General features: G+C 37.9%; 1 protein-coding gene across 1 annotated transcript; it reads left to right on the top strand.

Moving 5' to 3' along the window:
• The first annotated feature begins 4,668 nt into the window (after window positions 1-4,668).
• On the top strand, window positions 4,669-15,175 carry ptger4a (prostaglandin E receptor 4 (subtype EP4) a). Its single transcript, XM_007247213.4, has 2 exons — window positions 4,669-5,951; window positions 11,578-15,175. Exons 1-2 carry the CDS (start codon window positions 5,166-5,168, stop codon window positions 12,148-12,150), a joined length of 1,359 nt encoding a protein of 452 aa, XP_007247275.1. The 5' UTR covers window positions 4,669-5,165; the 3' UTR covers window positions 12,151-15,175.
• The last annotated feature ends 7,017 nt before the right edge of the window (window positions 15,176-22,192 follow it).

Genomic DNA, 22,192 nt, shown 5'->3' with positions numbered 1-22,192 from the left:
GTTTCAAGTCAAATTAAATTCAGATTGTTTAGTTTGTAAGAACTTTCGTATGGCTCACATATGCCTGACTTGTCCAGGTAATCCAGGTTCCACTGTGGTCCACAGTCTGGCAAATTCTGGCTAATAGATGATGGCTGTCCGCGGGTCATCATTTATTGCTGCATGCAACCCAAACAAAAGTGGATTATGGGCCATCAGCGAGCCACTTTAAATTCTATTATCTAGGACAGAACAACAGTGACTGATCAGATACAATATGTGTCTGTATGATTTGCAAGGCCACTATCTGACACATTTTCCCTATATGTAGGCTAAAATCACCCGAGCTGCAGGATAGTTTTAAGGTCCGAGAAACTCTTAGCTTTGAAGTTCATTATAAACATATCTGTACGTACTGTAATATCAAAGAACATCGCAGGATTAAAAGCTGGAACGGGAACGGTTATTTTGCACTCAGCCCAACAGCCAACAAATGTGTCTCCACATGTTGGCAGCCATAAAGGCATAATTGTGCCTCACTCTAGGTAGCTCTTATGTTTATAAATAGAAAGGCCTTCGGCGGAACAGAAAAACCAGAATGATAAACTGAAACCTTGCTTACCTTTCATGATGGAGCTTGGCTCATCGTCAACAGTGGCATTACCCAAAGCAATATCTGAGTTCTTAAATGGCTGAAAGCACTGCGTGATTGTGGTTTTCTGAGATTTCACATTTCGTTCTGTAAAGTCCTGCATATTCCTCAGATGTTTACACAATGCACTGTCTAAACAGGGTGGAACAAACCATGTAGTAAAACTATATTTGGCTCTCAGACAATTAGCCTGTTAGCTGCGGTGGTTTCAGAACTACACATACGTGCTCTGTACGGGCAGGTTTGTGGTGCCCTTGTCCCCCCGTTACCTTTCTTACATAATTGAGGGTTGACATAACAGGAACACACAAAGCCACACACTCAGCACTTGCTTTGACGAACATACTTCAGTAATTGAACACTTGACTGGGAGTGCATTCAGGCCTTGTGCATGCTGCACCATGTCACACCACGGAGGTATTTTCTTTGGATGTATTTATATCAACTCGATCGCTGTTAAAGCAGAAGAATGGAAGAATGGTTATACGGAGAATGGTCAGACTTTAACGTCGAGGTCGTTTGCGCTGGCGTATTCTAGTAACTTGAGAGGCCTGCATCCTTGAAAGTGGGGCTATTTGTGGCAGTGGCATTCAATTCACGTTTATCTGTGAGATCTATGAGATCAGACAGCAAAAAACACTCGGGGCCGTGGCATCAGCCTGGCTTTGGTTTAAATCTAGGCCAGATTCTGTCCCACCGACCATTTGTTAAGTATAATGTGACAATAATATAGCTATGCCAAGACACTGGTTACCGAGTATAAAAAGGGAATTGGGCTGAGTCGCTTGTGCCACCATTTTGGCCCAGTTCTGCATGTCTGATATCGAGTCTCCGGATGATTCTTTGTGCTATATGGGTAAGAACATTTCTGCCAAACCTGGGATGGGTTGAGAAAGTGTCACTAAACTGGCAGAAAAGAGCCAATGTGTGCTTTTCAGAAAAAAGTGATAAACTGCCAGCTATGGTGCTCCCTCTTGTAACAAATTATTATGATGTGCCCTCTGTCTCTTAAAGTGTGCCAATCTATTAATGGATGCCACCCTCCCAGTAGAAAAGAGTGCTGTTATGAAGTGGCTTCTATACAACTCCTATTAGAGATTGTCCCAAAGGATGACCTTTCCTGTTGAAAACATGAAAAAGTGCCCAGGTAGGTGCCGCTCTAATAGACAAGTGCCCCACCAGTGGATATATATATATATACATATATATACATATATATATATATATATATGTATATATATATACAAAAAACATTTGAACATGGAAAATGCTAATACAATAAAAATGTGTATTATATTTGTTTTTGTTTTTTGTTTTTTTGTTTAAAAGTAAAAGTCAAGTCAAGAGGCTTTTATTGTCAGTACAACTGAGTACAGGTACACAGTGTAGTGAAATTACATTCCTCCGGAACCATGGTGCAACATGGAACAATAAGCAATAGACAACATAAAGTGCAGGAGTGACGACAGTGCAACATAAAACTATAACACTAAATAACAATAAATACAATAAATGCAAAAGACGAGACAGTTTAAAAGACATGACAGTGCAGTACCGATACGGTATAATAAAGTGTTTAGTGAGGATAAGGTGCAGAGATGTGTAACATACTGTAACATATGATCTTGTAAGTCACTTTAATAGTTGAGATGTGACCAGGTATGCACGCATGGTGGTTAGCTCTAGGTTGTAGCCTGTATGTTCTGCTTGTTCTGTTTTTCACCAAAGTTTTTGACTTTCTTTTCCCCAAAATCCAGAATATGGGAGCTAGGTAGCTCATCTTACTGTGCTATTAACTAGCTACAGTTTATGGACTGTATTTAGGGCAATGTGTGGTCCACACGCATTACTAGATGCCTAGAATCAAATGTTTCCTTATTTGGAGTTATAATCTGATGTTAATACTCCATATTTTTATGCAGGAGGAATATATTGATCTGTTTTCATGGACAGACTTTTGTGTCCATTAGCTTAACACGGTTGCTCATTCGTAATATTGTTTGACATTTTTATTTTCACAAATAGACTCTAGGCTTTTCGCCCACCGACACATCCACTGCAATCTACAGGTCTTTAGGTGGCACTGCATTAAAAACAGGCAACATTGGTTCTAGAAAGCACTGCAGGGGCTCAGAAACACTTCCAGAAATTAGTGGCTATGGACACAGTTTACTGTGCAATCCAAGTTAAAGCTGGATCATGCACAGAATGATCCAGAAATTCTGCCGCCTTCTCTAGGCCAAATCTTATTGCAGTTATATTTTAAACATTTTAATTTAAAATGAACAATGTTTTGCCACCACTGTATTTTTTTTAAATGCACACCTGGTAAATTCGTAATCATGTTTTAAAGAAGACGTCCAGTGGTCAGTTTGTGAGTTCAACACAACCACACCTTGCATCTATATCCAGTACCACCTATAGCTGTAATTTGAGAAGGGACTGGATGAAGGGGAAATATCTCAGCTAGAGATCTAGCTTTAAGCTAGAGACCAAACCCACCCATCTCACCCATCTCCCGCCCTTGAAGCACAGAGATAGGACAGAGAGATAGGGCTGAGGAACAGGGAGGAGCCGGGTGTGAAACATTCATCACAAGAAACAGAATGTTTATAGGAAGTTGGAGAGGAAGGAGGAGGGGCATTAGGTGTGACCCTCCTCCCATGTTCTAGATATTTCATAACTCCACTTCTGTCAGGCAGAACAGTCCAGGCTGTGTTATTTTAACACTGTAGGTACTTATGCAACACTACAGGTGTTCAATCAACTTAAGGAATTTGCTGTGTAAAGAAACTGACTCCAGACAAAACATCATTTAATGCTTGGTACTCTTGTTGGGGGAGGACTCATTTGTTCTTTTTGTAAAGGTGTATCTGAAATAACCTAAACTACTTTCTTCATTTACTGCCTCAAGAAGAAGAAAAACAAACAACAAAATTTACGAAAAACATAGATTAATTCTTCAGTTGCCAATATACAGTTAAAGGTGTTTGAGGAAACATATGACTTAACAGCACTTTACAGTTCTGGTAAATGATGCCCCACCAGCTTCACCAGAGATACATTTAGCAGAGTGCAGTTAGCAGTGTGTCAGGCTCAGAATAGCAATAGTTTTTTTTTTGTAAATTTTGAAAACGCACATAAAAAATGAGTATATCTCCATATTCTGCTTGTTTTTAATCATCAAGTCAATCAATCAATCTATCAAGTTTCTTCTCATAAATTCAGGGGATGGAAACACAACTTATTATATATTTTTGGCCAAACTTTAGTAATTGAGCATAACTTTTTCTTAAATGTTTGGATTAGGGCCACACAGTAAAAAATGTCAGAATAGTCATTTTTAAATATTTTTTTTCCCCTGGAAATGTTCAATAAATAAGAAAAATACACTGTTTATCAAAATGTGAATTAGCTGTTTTTTAATAGCTTTTAGCTGGCAATATTATTGAAACTAAAGTTTTTTTTAGATGAATCAACTTTTTTTCTTTATTAGTTGAGTAGTTGTTTCCATAATATGGATTAGAACATTACTCAAATAGAGTTTATCACTGTTTACCACCAACTCTACCTCTTCACAACTTTACAACTGATGCTCTCAAACACGCAAGACATTCAAGTTATTAACTCTTGACAGGTTCAGCACAGCTGTTAACTCAAAGCTGAATATTCCAGGTGACTCTACCTCATAAAGCTGACTGAGGAAATCCAGCCAAGATGTGCAAATCTGTTGTATAATCTAGAATCTATAATTCTTGTTGTTTAACACTTTTTCTGTACAAAATGATACCATATGTTTTCTTCACAGTTTGGATGACTTTTAATGTGTTAATCTACAGAACAACATGCAAGACATTTTTAAATAATGAAAAAAAAAAAAACAATGGTTTATCACTGCTAAACAGTGCAGTCATGTAACGTGAGTAGTATAGTATGTATTGGTGTTTCCAATATAATCTAATAAAATTAATCTAATAAACTATAGACATTACTATATCTACTTATACTGATTTGTGTGCATTTAGAAAATGGCTTAACGTGTCTTCCCTTGCTAAACTAAACAATTTTACCTCTTTATCAAAATGTTCATTTTTTTAATCTGCTCCCTAACTTTTCTCCAAAGCCTTTACCTTCCTCCTCCTCTCCTCCTCCACCCTCGACTCAGCACAAGACAGCTGAGGAAAGCAGCAGCAGAAGAGGCGGGGCGAGGTTTTCAGACTTTCTGATTTTCAGAGTTTCACTCTCTAGTCTTTCGAGTTCCTGCTGACCCAGAACGACCCCCTTAATCAGCACCACCGCCTGGACACTGTGACACAGGAGGAAGACTTTAGTGTCTCCTCACCATGAGCCCACGCAGAGAGGTCGAGCCGCGTGCGGGACGCGCTGTTTCTCCGTGCGTAAAACTCGCGTAGAGCTTGGAGGCGTTCAGGGAGCGCGAACATGCTGCGCCCGAGCGCCTGATGGAGCTTCATTCTCCAAACCTACAGGACACAGCAAAGCAAGGCACGCGAGACCCGAGACCACCCCCAGCAGAATGAACAACAGCAGCAGCGTTAGCAGCGCGAGCTCCGTCCCGCGGCGCATGGAGCCCACCATCCCGGTGGTGATGTTCATCTTCGGCGTGGTGAGTAATGTCATCGCCATCGTGGTGCTGTGCAAGTCGCGGCGCGAGCAGAAGGAGAGCGCCTTCTACACGCTCGTGTGCGGCCTGGCCGTTACCGACCTCCTCGGCACGGTGCTGGCCAGTCCCGTGACCATCGTGACCTATGTGAAAGGCGCGTGGCCGGCCGGGGACGCGCTGTGCCAGTATTTCGGCGTGGTGCTGCTGTTCTTCTCGCTGGCCGGACTCAGCATCATCTGCGCCATGTCCGTAGAGCGCTACGCGGCCATCAACCACGCGTACTTCTACAACCACTGCGTGGACCGGCGGCTCGCGGCGCTCACGCTGCTCGCCATCTACGCGTCCAACGCGCTGTTCTGCGCGCTGCCCACGCTGGGCTTCGGCGAGGTGAAGATGCAGTACCCGCAGACCTGGTGCTTTATCGACTGGAGGACGAACGTCAGCAGCCACGCGGCTTTCTCCTACATGTACGCGGGCGTCAGCTCCGTGCTCGTGCTCTGTACCGTGGCTTGCAACGTGCTGGTGTGCGGCGCGCTCGTGGCCATGCACCGCAGGCTCGTGCGCAGAACCTCGCTGGGCACGGACCAGGGCAGGGCGGCGGAGCTGGGCAGGAGGAGGCTGGCCGGTGCTGAGATCCAGATGGTCATCCTGCTCATCGCCACGTCCGCCGTGGTGCTCATCTGCTCCATCCCAATGGTCGTAAGTGTTTCAGGTTCTTCAGAGGTTCTTTAGAAAAAGCAGGTGCACACTAAAAACAGTGGTATGATATGAGTACTTTCTTGTACTCAGAGGTACACTTTTCATAATTGTAGCCTCAGATGTAAAATATTGGTCGGATATGTTATTTTCTAACATCAGGAGGTACAGATTTGTACAATTAAACCAGCCAAAAAGTACATTCAGTATTCTGTATCACTGTACTAAAAAACAATATATATATTTGAATTATACATATTTTATTTGAAAGCAGCCAAACAGTTCTATATCATCAATGTCTTTACACATTTTCAGTTGATGATGATGTTTACAATCTTTATAATCTTTACTGGTACAAAAAAAAACATGGGTACAAAAAAGACTTTCACTGAAAGGTACTCAGTAATCAGTACATCTGTACATCAAGTATAAGGTACAGCCCCAGCGATAAGCTTTGTGTGCTTTTAGGTACCTTTTACCTGGATAATCATTCTGAATATCTCTCACATTCACTGTCAGAAGAATATACTATACAGGAGTATTTTTGTTCACCAAGGAAAAAGGTACAACATGATTTTCAGATACTTTTAATAGTAGTAAAATAGGGTATACAACAAATACCCAGTGACCATTTTGTTCCATTTATCTGAGAGTGTAATTTATGTGATTCTTAAAACCAGAAAACAGCTCTTTTCTATAACTATTTAGAACCCTTTTTTTCTAAGAGTGTAGAACAGTGGTCCCACTCCCCTTCAGCACACCTTCCTCACTGGTCACTTTATAAGATTCACCTAAGGGCTGGTATGCTAACTCTTGACCCTAATTAGCTTTTTATGAGGTCATTAACACAAGGGTTCATTTACAGTTCCCATTAGCACTATGAGGTTTTTATAGTTGTCCTCAATGAGGACATGAATGATCACATTGTATAAAAAAATATGCAAAAAAACATGAAAAACTATGAGAGGGTTCACCTATTTTTACTTGCCACTGTTTAAGACGAACAAGACGAATTATGAAAAGTATTTTCAGTTATCTATTTTCTTAATCTAATTAAGAAACGACAATTTGTGGGAATGGTGGAGGACAAATTGAGGTCTAAAAGACCAATAAATCTTTCTGAGAGTATGACTTGTAGGATTGCTAGGAAGGTAAGTCAAGTAGTGGTTCAGAGTCCATAGACAGTTGTAACACTTTCTGTGATTTTTCCAATAAATGAAAAAACATTTGCTATATTATAAATTTAAAGTTTCAACTACTGAAATAATGAATTTAAGTCATTTTATGAAATATGTATAGCTTGCAAAATTGATTTAAATACAATCACACCACTGTTAAAACCTTCCCAGTGTACAGGGACGATTGTAACACATGCCAGGGACAGTTGTAACATGTCTAAAATATACATAAATAATCAATTAAATACTGAAAATGAAAAAGATTGTTTATAATTCACATAATTTAGATATTTTTAAATAGGCCTGATGATTACTTTCTTTCACACTATATGACAAAGTGGAAGACATTAAATTATAATGCAAGAAAATTATTTAATGGGTAAAACACAAATCCTCAAAAAAGTTTCAACATGAAATCAAATACCAAGGGGGAACTTCTGCATTGATGATGGTAGAGTCTGACTGCTGCAGAAGTCCTTCTCCAGCACATCCCTAAGATTCTAAATGGGGTTAAGGTCTGGACTCTGTGGTGAACAATCCATGTGTGAAAATGATGATCTCATGCTCCCTGAACCACTCTCTCACAATTCTAGCCCCATGAATCCTGGCATTGTCATCTTGGAATATACCCGTGCCATCAGGGAAAAAATATTCCATTGATGGAATAACCTGGTCTATATTCAGTATATTCAGGTAGAGTCAGCAGACCTCATTCTTTCACCACATACTGTTGCTGAACCTAAACCTGCAGACCAACTGCAGCAACCCCAGGTCATTTGATTAGTTAAATCCAGGTGGCGACTTTTTTTTGTGGCCAGGCAGTGTTTAAAAGACAGTCACTGACTACTTGTTTCAGCATTGGCTGTAACAAAGCGTTACAACCGTTCCCGTATCACCAGCTATGAGCACTGTGAGTGTAATCACTCTAGCTTGTTTTCTAATTGGAGGAATTCAAGGTGTTACAACTGTCCCTTGTTACAAATATCCCTGGTCCCCCCTACTGTTCTACTGTACAGTTACACCTAAACAAATGTGCAATTTTTGGAGGAGTCATCTGAAGAAGCTCTTCCCATCATCTTAATGTATTTTCAAAAGTTCTGTGAACTGATGGATTTTAAATGTAAACCTTGTCCACAGTGAGCAAAATAAAATGTCAAGCTGTTAAAGGAAAACAAGAATGAATATAATCTAATATCAGCAAAACCACTTTTTTTGTAAAGAAGTTCAGTTAAAAAAGGACAATGGCTTCTAAAAAAGGGTGATAACCTTAAACACAAGCCAAGATTAATAATGTATAACAGAAACTAAAGGTTTAGTAATTGCACTATTAGTCAACTAACTTAATTATTTTCAAAAATCTCAGTGCAGGAAGTAAAGTGTGTTCTGCCGTATTTGATCCTAAGGCGTTGCTCTGGAGGGCAGTAAAAATCACCAAATTGGATGAGTAACAGAAACACAATCAGTTATCCATCTTGAAGTGCGTCAGAGGGTCCATATCCTGTCCGGGACTGCTTTTTATGTGGATGCTGATATGTCCCTCAAAGGCCCTTATCATAAAATAAAAGTTCTACCAGATAAAAGATGTTCAAATGAGGCACGTAGCCTAACTAGGACTGATCCACATCCAGCTGTAGGCATCTCTATGGACTTGGTTGAATAAATCTAATTCTTAATAATATTACACACTGCAGATACTGCAGCTTAACTGCGAGGAGATACTGCAGCTATACTGGGAGAAACAGACTCCAGGTTTTCTTTCCCTGCATTCACACTGGCAGGCCACAAGTTGCTGTCGTCACCCCTAGTTTGTCTCATGTTGGTGTGACATGACTGTACTGGCTAATTTAGCAAGCAACCACACGATCTACTACTTTTTATAAATATAAATATAAAACAGAAAAAGAAGAAACAGCAGTTATGAGCATCACTTCCATGTATATCTAAAAACATATCTTTTTTTAAAAACAGTACTTGGTAGATAATTTTTTTGTTGTACTAATACAGTGCTTCTTGCCATTTGACAGCTTGTTAATTTTCTTTTTTGTAATGAACATTCATTTGTGGGGCGAGCAGCAGAGCTGAGAGTATGAGATTTGAGCTCATGAACAATTTGACAAATTCTATCTGCATTGAAGTTTGAAGAAACAAGAAAAAATGGTCAGTTTAACCATTTATTTATTTAACAAACAGGAGCTTCAGTAACATGTGGAAGAACCATACACAGCCTCAACAACCTGGCAGCTCCTTCTCATGCTGGTCACCAGCCTGATCACACACTGCTGTGGGATTGCCTCCATTCTTCAACCAGCATTTGTCCCAAGTCAACCAGTGTGGTTGTGTAGGTCACTCTATCCCACGCCCAAACTGATCCCACAAGTGTTTAATGGGGTTGAGGTCAGGACTGCTGGCAGGCCATTCCATCTTCTCCGCTCCCAAATTCTGGAGGTATTGAGTGGTTGGTGTGGTGCAGTGTATAAGACCACTGCTCGCCAATGAGCTACCATGGTGGATGCTGGAGTTTAATTCCAGGTACGGGGGACTATGCTGTGCTACACCAATAAGAGTTCTTGAGCAAGAATCCTAACACTACATTGGCCCACCACTGTAATGGAAATAAGCTTGTAAGTCGGTCTGGATAAGAGCATCAGCCAAATGCTGTAAATGCTGTATTGGTAAAATATACCTTGCTCTGTGGGGGTGTGCGTTGTCATCTTGGAGGAAGAGTTCGGTCCCAGGCTGTGGAGGTATGGGACTGCCACAGGTTGCAGAATTTCATCTCGATATCTCTCTGCATTGAGTTTGCCTCCAATGATTAAAAAAAACTTGCTTTTCCAGTGAGGGAGATGTTTGGCAATGGCAATTTTTTTTACATTTTTTTTATCTCACTCCGCAAATGCATGTTCCTTACAAATGTGGCCCCATTTAAAAGGGAACTTAACATGCTTTCTAACAGTATAAGATTTATTGTAATCTACCAAACACAAATTTCATTACATTTATGCTATATTTATGAAGTAAGTGTGGTAGGAACTAAAAGTTCAGGGAGTAGAAGCTGAGGACCTCGGACCCCGTGTCAGTGATTGGTCTGAAGAGTTTGTTTGATCAATTGGTTTAAAATGTCGATTAACAGGATCAGACTTTATTTGCATGAAGCTGAAAACATCTGAACTCAAGGTGTCGCTTTGTTATCACTTGTTATCACTTAATCACAGCTATGAATTGCATTCTCTCATAGGATATAACTGGATGATTGTGACTCTGTCACCTGCCAATATGAATGCAAAGTTTACAGGTTTTAAAGATTTTACCTGGCCAAGTAAAAATGAGTCCATTGAGTTTGCCTCCAATGATTAAAAAAAACTTGTTTTTCCAGTGAGGGAGATGTTTGGCAATGGCAATTTTTTTTACATTTTTTTTATCTCACTCCGCAAATGCATGTTCCTTACAAATGTGGCCCCATTTAAAAGGGAACTTAACATGCTTTCTAACAGTATAAGATTTATTGTAATCTACCAAACACAAATTTCATTACATTTATGCTATATTTATGAAGTAAGTGTGGTAGGAACTAAAAGTTCAGGGAGTAGAAGCTGAGGACCTCGGACCCCGTGTCAGTGATTGGTCTGAAGAGTTTGTTTGATCAATTGGTTTAAAATGTCGATTAACAGGATCAGACTTTATTTGCATGAAGCTGAAAACATCTGAACTCAAGGTGTCGCTTTGTTATCACTTGTTATCACTTAATCACAGCTATGAATTGCATTCTCTCATAGGATATAACTGGATGATTGTGACTCTGTCACCTGCCAATATGAATGCAAAGTTTACAGGTTTTAAAGATTTTACCTGGCCAAGACGCATAAAACATGAAGTGTAAACACACCCAAAACACAATTTTTTTTTTTTACACAAATACAGATTAAACCACTGAAGAAGTTGTTCTAAGATGCATTTGAGCCACAAGTTATTACAGGTAAACACACCTGTCTCTCTTAGGACACACTGATCAACCAAAACACCTCCCAGTACAATCGAAAATCCTCCCAATGCAGTGTGATACTGGCCATGTGATCCAAGCTGTGAGGAGGATCATCATATAAGACAACGGCATGTAAAATTGTGAATTTGGAGGTAGCAACCAATGTTAGCATAGCATAGGAAGAGGCTAAACAGACAAACAACTAATTGTCATGCAACAAGTGGAATTGCATATTCCTTGCCACAGTGCAATCAGATTTTAATCTGATTTTATAGAGACGCATTTGACTACCATGTGTGAACAAATGTTTCAAAAATTTTATTGGGGTACAATTTCAATATAAATCACATGAAGTGACCAGGTGTAAATGGGATCTAAGGGTTCCCCACTATTATTCGTATCAAAATGAAGTTTTTCAAATATCACATTTGTCTTATCTTGTACTTAAATGTATCCAATATCTTCCCTGTAGGTACAAGTGTTTGTCAATCAGATGTACAAAGTTCCAGTGGAAAAGAGGTTGGACAAAAACCCAGATCTTCTGGCTGTCAGGTTTGCCTCCACCAACCCCATTCTAGACCCGTGGATCTACATCCTACTGAGGAAATCGGTGCTCCAGAAACTCATAGAAAACATCAAGTGCTTGTTCTGCAAGATTGGTGCACGGGGACAACAAAGACCAGGACCCTTCCCCTGTGTAGAGGGCCAGCAGGTTTCTTCTATCATGTCCAGAGAGTCTCCTTCACTCGTGTCTCATGACCTGAGGGAGGTCACGAGCACCTCCCAGACTCTCCTCTATCTCCCTGAAGCCAACGAGATATACCTAGGCACATGCCATTCCAGCCAGTGTGGCTCCTGCCCTTCTGTAGGCCACTCCTCCAAAGACCTCAGTTCAGAATCCTCCAACAGGAGCAGTCTAAACAGCGAGGCAGCGACGTGTCCGAACGTTAGCCCCATGAACAATGCTCCTGAGGATTCTTCCTCTAAAGACCAATCTCTTCAAGTGACTTTAACCAATGTGACATTCCAAGAGAAAAGTATTTAGTGCCTCACTGGACGTTTCTGCCAAAATCAAACCTTTTTTTTACAATTTCCCCTCATTCCGAACACAGTCGATCAGCCAGGACAAACGAATGGACTTATAACCAATTAGCTCTGCTTAAACTTCAAGCCTAAATCATGTTTTTAAAACCACGTTGAGTTTGGTACTTAGGAAGACATATTCTTTTCTAGAAAAAATGGACAATATATGTAATGCATATAAAGCAAATCAAGCAATCTTGAAGCCTGAATTTTGTCTCTATTTTTTAGGAAAAAGTCCCAAATGCTTTGGGTTTAAAACATAAACCAATTCTGTAAAAAAAAATTAAAAAATCAGAAATTTCTTTTGCTAAAATTTTGATTATTTGAGTTGGAAGTATGGATACTGTTGTTCCATTTTCTTCCATACTAAAGAAATTAATCCCAAAATGTCTGCCATGTTGTAAAATTTGCAATCTGTGCCTGTGGAGTACAGACCAGAGGTGGAGCCAGACTTACCAACTCATTGGGCAGACCCACCCCCTTCTCACAGACCCATTGTCTCAGACCGCCTTTATTGAGTTTACAGCAGAGCCTAAAAGAACAACAGCAAAATGAATTTTCTACTGGATGCTCAGTTCATCCAGTAAGTGTAATATTGAGAGTTTCATTGAGCTAAACACAAATAACAGTTTTTTAAAATTGAAGTTACAATCCAGATTTGATTGGGAATAAAAAATAAAATAAAAATAAATTTGCTCATAAATATATATATTTTATTTATAAACAACATTTAAAATCAGTCCTGTTAGATGTCCCCCAAAGGTATAAATATACAAAATTGAATCACTTTATTTGTAACAAGTTCTTAACATTAACAGGTACATTAACAGGAAAGTGTGTCTTCAGTTCTCTTAGTTTAGTAATGTATTTAAATGTTTGTGAAGTCTATATTTTCAGATAGACAATCATACTTATTTAAATTCAGCCTGGCAGATCGACTACATTTGGTACAAGGGTAAAATTGCATAAAAAATACATACTTTGAGGCATTAGCAACCCTACAGTCTACCATTAACACAAATCAATCCACAAACAGCTACAATAGTGCATTTTTTAAATAATTGCTGATAATAACAAAATAGCCAAAATATTTCATGTAAGTAAAAATGAGGCCATGGGTTGGTATTGAATCAAAGTGTGTATTTAAGGGTTACAATTCATTCAAAAAATGCTTTTGTACTGTTGTATCACTATATAGTAACTGTGAAATTTTGTTGTGTTTTTTTATTCAGTTCTGTGCTCTATGACTTTCTGACCCACAGCACTTGCAGTGTCAATAGCCAACAAAGTCCTCATTTCAAGTTCTGCTGTCTGATTTATTTTGAAAATGTTATAGCTGTACGCTTCCGGACGCTTTTGGACACTGATAAACTCTTTTCATGACTGTAGAACTTGTGCTGCAGAAGTACGCTTTGTGAGCCACGTAAGTAGCCTATCAGTAGCATTTCTCAAAGGATATTTAGGAGTGGTCGGGTCAGGTTCATTGAAGTCTTTGCTAAAAAAAAACCTCTCCAAACTAGCCCTGCACGATCTACAGTGAGGACATGTTTGTTTTTCCAGCAGGGTTCAAACTGGTCACATCACGATCAACAGCAAACCACGCAGGAAATAACCTTGCAGAAGATGTTTTCCTTTAAATGTTGGAGTGGCAGCGTTTGAGAACATCCTACTTCCCAACCAACTGTTATCTTTTCTAGTGAATAAATAAATGTGATCTGCAGCGCGACCCGAATTAAAAGTATTTAAGCCTCAATAAGCATTTTGATGGCTGGACAAACATGCGGTATTCCTTGCGAAAGCGTGTGTGAGAAACCTAACCCTATCTGAATATGTGTAAAAGTATTTTTTCGGAACATTTGTGTATACTTTAAATCTGCCCAACAGAAGCTTTGCCCACCATGGAGTAATCACAGTGCACACAAAATAATACATAAGAATACAACAGTATATCCAATGCAAATTAGATATTTTTTGTTGTTTAATTAGGCATGTCATGATAATTATGATAATTAATTATCAATGTACTGTACAATATACGAACATGGCTTCGGTATTGCGTATTGTGTTGTCCTTAACTGTTTGAAAATTAATACTTCAGGCAAAAAAAATAATAATTAAATTAAAAATTATGCTGCAAACCTATGGATGAAAAAATATACATTGTCCACATTATTAATAATTAAAAGTTCATTGTTCTATAAATGGATGTATTTCTATTATTATGCTTTAAACTTATCTGTATATCAGTGGCATATAACAGTATAGAATATTGTGAATTGCAAGTATTTGTTGCACAATATACCGTCCACTTAAATGCAATTAATAAGCTTAGGTCTAATAATGTTTGACCCACACAAAGGTGATAGACAAATAGCGGCCAATTACTACATATCCCCAAAATCCCAGTAAGTTTTAAATGTTTTTATTTCAGAGATAACTATACCATTTTTTTACTCTTGAAACATAATAAAAATAATGAGGTTTTGCTAGTTGTAAGCATTAATGGTTAAAGTGTGGGCAGACTGTGATCTTGTGAAGCCAAACTCTTTTCAAGCTGCCACAAGTGATGCACCACTAGGCAGATAACTGCGTGGGATTCCCAGCTTTGATACATCAGCCAACAGATGCCTGTGCTGACCGGCAGCATCACAATGGAAATTATGATCTTGGGATAAACTTTAAAAAAGTAACCTTTGACATCAGTGATATCACAACCGTCACACGTTTTTTAAAACAAATTAATAATATAAAATTTTCTTACCAATTTTCAAATTGTCTCCCTACTTAATAACAAAATATATCTTTGAAACAGAAAAGGGTCATCAAAATTTTTACAACTCGATGTCAACCACATGTTCATTAAATGTCAATTTTCACTAAAATTATTGACCCTGTCATTGTCCACCCTGTTTTGCATTGTAAACCAGGCAAATCTGTTTATTGTAAATATAATAAATATGTTGAATTAATTAAAAATCTTAAATCAAGTTTTGAAAGTTTTACTGGCCAAAAAGTATTTTGATAATGACCCTTTGATATCTTTTTAATATATATCATATATATGACGATGTGAGCATGCGCAAATTTCACTTTGCAAGACGTGCAATGTCACTTAAGGCTATTAAATCAAACACATCATGTTGCAATGTTTTGATTCTTAACATAAGAAGTAGATACATATCTTGTCTCTGTGTCTGTGTAAGTTACAGGCTGCGGCTGTCTGTTCAAGAAGCGCGAGGGGAAGGGGGAGCATGGGGGGGGAGATGCAGGAGTAAACACAAGGTAACCGTATGGCCTCCATCCACATGGCTGGGCACGTGCTTGTAAACGCACGTGAAGAAAGCTGCGCACCTCAGTCTAGCACAGTTTTACTCAGATATTTTCAAGTAACAGCTGAATTCACGCTTTTAATCCCAGAAAAAGGTTCTTATTTACCTTTTAAAAGGCCATTTAAATGCCTCATTAAAGGGCTGATTACTGTTGTTTCACTGTTTTCCTCGGGTTTTGAGTAACAGCAGATTAAACGCAGTAGAAATGAAGACAGATGTAAGGTTTGTGTGGATGGTTTGGCATTTATTGGCTGGATAAATCGTATTGATCAGCCTCAGGAGCAGATAGATACCATTCACATATAGTTAAACACTGTGCTTGTCCATTCATCTAAAAATGGACTCAAATGGGCTTGTTGAAATCTGACATTCTGTGTTGCTGAGACTAAGCTGCCCTCCAGACATTTACAGGTACAGACATGCTTCAGTAAACAGCTGTGATGAAACCACATTCATAATAATATTGCTATAACAGCTGGATTACAATATGATGTGCAGAGATAGAGAGTTGAGTTGTAACACTTTTGAATGGTACAGTTTGTCACCATATAAAATAAACATATGACTGATTAATCAGGATAATGTCTCCGACCTCACTGTGCACATTTTTTCAGGAAGGAGTTTCCTGGTTTTGCCCTGACCTCCAAAGTATTTACAGCCTAATTAATAACATTAACAATGTCTTTATAAGCCCTTTATAAAGGAGCCTTATTTTTAGGATGTACCAAATATTTTACTATAGGTGAAATCTGTGTCTGATGTGCGGGCATATCAGACGACCTCAAATGTGTCTGAAAGGTCTTAATTAATAAAGGATTAATGGATGGGCTGTTAATGTCTTATTTTTTGTATCTTAAAAGATACCACGGGGCAGAGGTTAGAGCTGTTAAGGGGGCACACAGAGGACAAACATCATATTACAGAGTCATCGATTTATATGCTACAATTACCATTACAATTACTATATGATAATACATTATTATCACTACTACAACATATAAATTAACATCAGCTCATCAAAGGAACATTACATTTACATTGCATTAACATTTTTTAACAATGTAACAAAATATCAATACATGTGAATAGCATTTACTGATTAAAAACACTAAAAATACTTTCTATGCAATGAAAAAACAGTTTAACAAATTTAAAATTACATTTTAAATTTAAGAAAGGGGAAATTATTTCGTCAATATTTGTTGTGAAGGAAAATGATTCCGTAAACCCAGTTCCGATATTTAACACATTTTCACAGCATTCTTTAGTGTTAATTGGCAAATTAATTTTTCAGACGTTTTTAGGTACAGACATCAGATCATTTTTGTTCAGTGGCTTTTATTTTACTCATATCAATGTCAGAATTATATTGCATCAATTGAAATGAAGAAATAGAATATATTGTTATATCAGTTTTGGTCATATAATCCAGTACTACACCCGTAATCTGATTTCTGCGTAAAACGGGAATATGAAATTTACTAGTTGCACAGCAAATATGGGTGTTTTGGTTGTACTGGGAGGAATTATCGATGTCGAAGGTACATTAGAGAGACGGATACACACATTACACAGATTCAGGTGTGTCTTAGACCACCTCCCAAAGATGCTTGAATTATCAGATTTGTTCTGATTGGTTTTAAATGCATTTTGGGTAGTTTTATATTTTTAGAGTTTGTGCAGTATTAGTAATTTGCACCTAAAAATAATAAAAAAAATGATGCCCTGTGGTCTATCAGGAAACCAATGATCATTAATATCTGTCATTGGTTGTTTTTGTTTTTTTTCTATTAAACTGTCCAGAGGTTTTGGCCCAAGCTGAGATAACAGGAGGAAAGTGACACACAGCTCTGCAGTGACTGAATCTGAGAAGGAACAGACGGTGCTACTGATTCTTTCCATTCCAGAGTCAGTTAGGCTGACTGACACATGCAGAGACACATGATGATATCCAGAGCTTCAGGCGAGGAATCTGTCAACCTCCATGACCTCCTAATTCAAAAGCAAACATTCGTAAGATTCAGGATGCGGACATAACGTTTCTTAGCTCGAACCGTGTTGGCTAGGGCTGGTTCCCATGCTTCAGATACTTTGATCGTTATTTACAAGTGTTATACCAAAGCAAATATCTGTGTTTTACCAAAGCAAACACAAATCCCATTTGCGCTGCATCCCAGAACGTCTCACTGACTCTCATGTGTTGTAGACAAAGCTCAAAAAGGAGCAATTTTACAATATTGATTACTTAAACAATGAAACGTAAAGAAGCACCTCCAGATTTGTGAAAATGAATAAATGATAAATACTGACATACTGACATTTTAAGGGCTTTTGTAGCATTTGATTAACTTTTGATTATACAGTACAAATCAAACATTTTAATATACCTTACATTCAGGTGTTTTTCATTATTTTAAATTTGTATTGTACATTAATACAAAAGTAATGAAATTATTATTAAATTATTAAAACATATGAAATTATTTAGTGAACAAAAAAGTATTAAATATGTTTTGTATTTTAAATTCTTTAAACTAGACACCTCTTGCTGATGACAGTTTTGCACATCTTGGCTGGATTTTCTCAGTCGGCTTTATGAGGTAGAGTCATTTGGAATTAGTTAGAAGCTGTGCTGAACTTGTCAAGAGTTAATTACTTGATTTTCTTGCCTCTTAATGTGTTTGAGAGCATCAGTTGTAAAGTTGTAAAGAGGTAGAGATGGTATACAGTGAATAGCCCTATTTAAGTAATGGTCTAATCCATATTATGGTACTACTCAACTAAGTAAAGAAAAAAAATATTTTAAAAAATTCACAAAAACTGATTAAAAATGATGAAATTGGCCCTCATCAGGACCACCCCAGGAAAACTAAGACCTCTGTTAAAGCTACCTATGTTGCACAGGATAGGTGTATCAGGGTTACCATCCTCAGAAATCACACATATAAGTTAATACATGATTACTTATGTGTTTCTTCATAGTCTAGATTAAATCAGTGTTAATTGACATTGTAGGAAAAAGAGAAAAACATCAACATCGATTTGTGTCCAAACTTTAAACTGATACTGAACATCAATATTTATCTTTATTTCTTACATCTTTATAACACACATTTAATCTGAACTGTGAGAGGAAACTGGAGGTCCCTGGAGGAAACCCACGTGGACACTGGGAGAGCATGGAAACTCCACACAGATATGGACTTATACCCAAGACCCCAGTGATGAATTGTGAATGTGCTAACCACCAAGCCACCCTTCCTTTTGAGAGAACCTGAGGAAAACAGCTCTGTTCCAAGACCTGGACCATGAGCAGGTCAAATTCCACTGGGACTTCATGGGATGTTGACTTAATACTGAACACTTGTATTCCAGTGTCTCTTTTTGTGCCTGATCAATGTTATTTGGGCCCTTATTCAAAAAAATGGAAAAAACTGTCCAATAAAAAATGTGTATCTCCACAATGGTGACTTTGCAGGAAGAGGCAAAACTGTTCATAATTTTGTAAGAAATTCTATGTAAAGTAAGTTATTCTTCAAGTACTTTTAAAGCAATTCTATTCATATATTCATACAGAAATATTTTATAGTGTATACATTATTGTATAGCACATACATTAACAGTGTTAAAAGGTTCTAGATACTGTGCAATATTTTTTTAATCTTTATAAGGTAATTTAATTTGAAAACAAAGTAAAGAATGAAACATTAAGAAAGAATGCAGCTCTTGTGAATGAAAATAAAGAGCCGTTGCAGACTGTTTTCATTTGTCACTGAAGTAACGGCTGTCTAGCATTCCAATCTTTAAAAAAAAAGGAAAACTGTTTCCATGATATTACGTTTTAATGTTATTTCACATTCACCAATGTCATTTTTATCCCCTGAATCAGTATCAGGGAAATGGATTAAGAAGCCACTTATCCACCAAAATAGAACTGGACAGGCTGGAAAAGCTGGGTTAGCACATTAGACCTGATTTAATTGCCTCATTTGGAACATTTGTTGGAAGATGGATTTCTAAATTAATTGTAATAATCTGCAGGGCAGAACTTCTCTGATGATTAATGGTTGTGCTTTATTGATAGTTTCCTATTCATAGGGCTTTCATTTTTACAGGAGCAGAACAAGAAGCAACAAGGAATAAAAGGAAAGTGAAATGAATGATGAATCACTACAGCACTGTTAGAACCGCTTAACAATGTCATTACAAACAGTGTCGGCTCTGGAACTAAGCTCTGTAAGCAAAGCATTCACCACTGGTATTCAATTCTTAATTAAATTAATAAATAAATCAAGAAATGTGCACTCCCTGAAGAATGAGCTAAATAATTACATGGCTGAATAGGAAGAACAAGGGATGAAAAAAATGAGTGTGAGATGAGTCGATATGGATCAATATAGCTGTGGGTTAGTGTTTGTGGACTTTCTCTAAAGGTGTACACGCAGTTAATTGTCTGCTGGACAAAGAAAACTGTAGGCTTGGGGTGTGGATGAAAAAGAAAGGTAGGGAATCGGAGGAATAAAGGATGAAACAAGGATGACAATTAGAGGAGTGTGAGTCAGTATGGACGTGGATTAAATATTAGTTACCTGCCCTGAAGGAGTACATGAAGTTTGGTGACTTCTGAGACACAAAAACTCTATGGCTTGGATGTGTGCAAAAAAATAATGAGACTGAATGAATGGAACAAGGGATGAAAAACAAAAAACAGATGAGTGCAGGTCAGAATGTCTGTAGATTAGAATTTGGAGACCTGCCCTTTATGAATCCATGTGGTTTGATTATTGACTGGAAAATAAAATTGTAGGTTTTGGCCATGTATGAAAATGAATAAAAGTGGATGGGATTCATAATGGGGGACAAAAGGATGGAAATAAATAAAGCAGATAGAAGAGTTCCAAAGTTGTATCCAAAGGCTGCATACAAGCCCATATCACACAATCAGATCTAATTATAGAATTTGAAATATGTATTTTTCTGATGGTAAATCAAAGTGGTTGTGCAGCTAAAGCTGTTTTTTTTTTATTCTAGGCAATGTCTTGCTAAGCTGTTGCTATGTGGTTAATAAGGTGGAAAAGTTTTTGCATGCCCGTTGTTATGTTGTTGCTAGATGGTTGTTGTGATGTTGCTCCTGCAAATGTTGCCTAGATTATGTGAAGTAAACACGAGGTAACCGCATGGCCTCCATCCACATGGTTGGGCACGTGCTTGTAAATGCACGTGTTGAAAGCTGTGCACCTTAGTCCAGCACAGTTTTGCGCAGATATTTCTAGTTACATCTGAATTCACGGTTTAATCCCAGAAAAAACTCCCTTATTTACCTTTTAAAAATCAATTACTGTTGTTTTACTGTTTTCCTCAGGTTTTGAGTGCTCGGCACTGATTTAGCTCTTGATCTCGAAACAGCATGTGGGTGGGGGGTGGGGCTGGTGACATTATTGGCCCTGCATTGTTTAATATCGTGATATATATTGTCGGAAAAAAAAGTACATTTGCAATGTACAATTTTTCCAATACTATGCAGCCCTAATGTGGTGCCCCAGTGCGGTTGAAATGGTGTTTCTAGAAATTTTCTTTTAACCAAAAATGCTTTTACTCAATGTTGAAAACTGGATAAGTGATACGCTTTTTTTCCCCACATAAAAAGTAAAGTAGATATTAAACTTGACTTTAAAAAGATCTAATATAAAATATCTAAAAAAATAATTAGGGAAATGTGTTTTAATCATAGGTCAGCTGTGTGGATGTGCATACCATTTCTTAAAGCTGCAGTGCATTACATTTCAAGCCTCTTTTGAAGCCCTGCAACTTTTGTTACTTAGTTTCCAACTCTAAATAGATAATGGCCCAGCTCCAATACAGAACACACAGCACAACAAACACTATGTGAAACAGATTAACAGAAACAAGCACAGTGTGCTGGTTCACGCCAAGTAACATAAATCTTGGAGTAATTTAAACATAATAACAATCACCAAAAAAATCTATAGTTATATGGCCGTAATTGCATGTCATTTTCTGTCTGAAATGATTTTATCCCATACCACTGTGATTTCTTTTCCTCTAAGTTTCCAGCTGAGTCTGTGTAATTGTTCTCCTGATGCACATTGTTTATTTGCTAAGGCTTTTCATTATCGTCTTTTATGTGCGGGAGGACATAGCTGTTTAGATTATTATCCTCTTGGATTTGTATAGAAAATAAGCACATGCGACAATGGAAAATGTGTTATCCAACAAGCACGCATACATCTCCCAGCTCCGGCCTAACGCTGACTATCACTGCTCTCATCAAGCCTGCAGAAAGTAATTGTTGCCCCTGATGATACAACGTCAAATTGTGAATAATGCTGGTTGAAGAATTTAATGAAAAAGCCTCAGAAACAGTGGAGCTTTAGTGTTTCCTAATATAGTCCTTCCTTTCACTCTTTTTTTTATTCTCAATTATAAACCCTGCTCTCTAATTCCCAGCTGAATGAGTTAGTGCTGGTAATGTACATAATGTATTTACTGGCCTTTAAAGGGATAGACATAATGACTCACCAGTAATAGAACACACACAAAGCTTAAGCTTTACACATTAACCCCTAATCACATTGTGCTCCATCATACTAATGCTTATTGCTATCTTACACCCCGCCAACATGCCTTTTATTTTCACACCTTCTGCCTGTGTTG

This window comes from Astyanax mexicanus, chromosome 12, assembly GCF_023375975.1.
Source record: "Astyanax mexicanus isolate ESR-SI-001 chromosome 12, AstMex3_surface, whole genome shotgun sequence".
NCBI classification, from domain to species: Eukaryota; Metazoa; Chordata; class Actinopteri; order Characiformes; family Acestrorhamphidae; genus Astyanax; species Astyanax mexicanus.
This window is presented reverse-complemented; position numbering and strand designations above follow the sequence as displayed.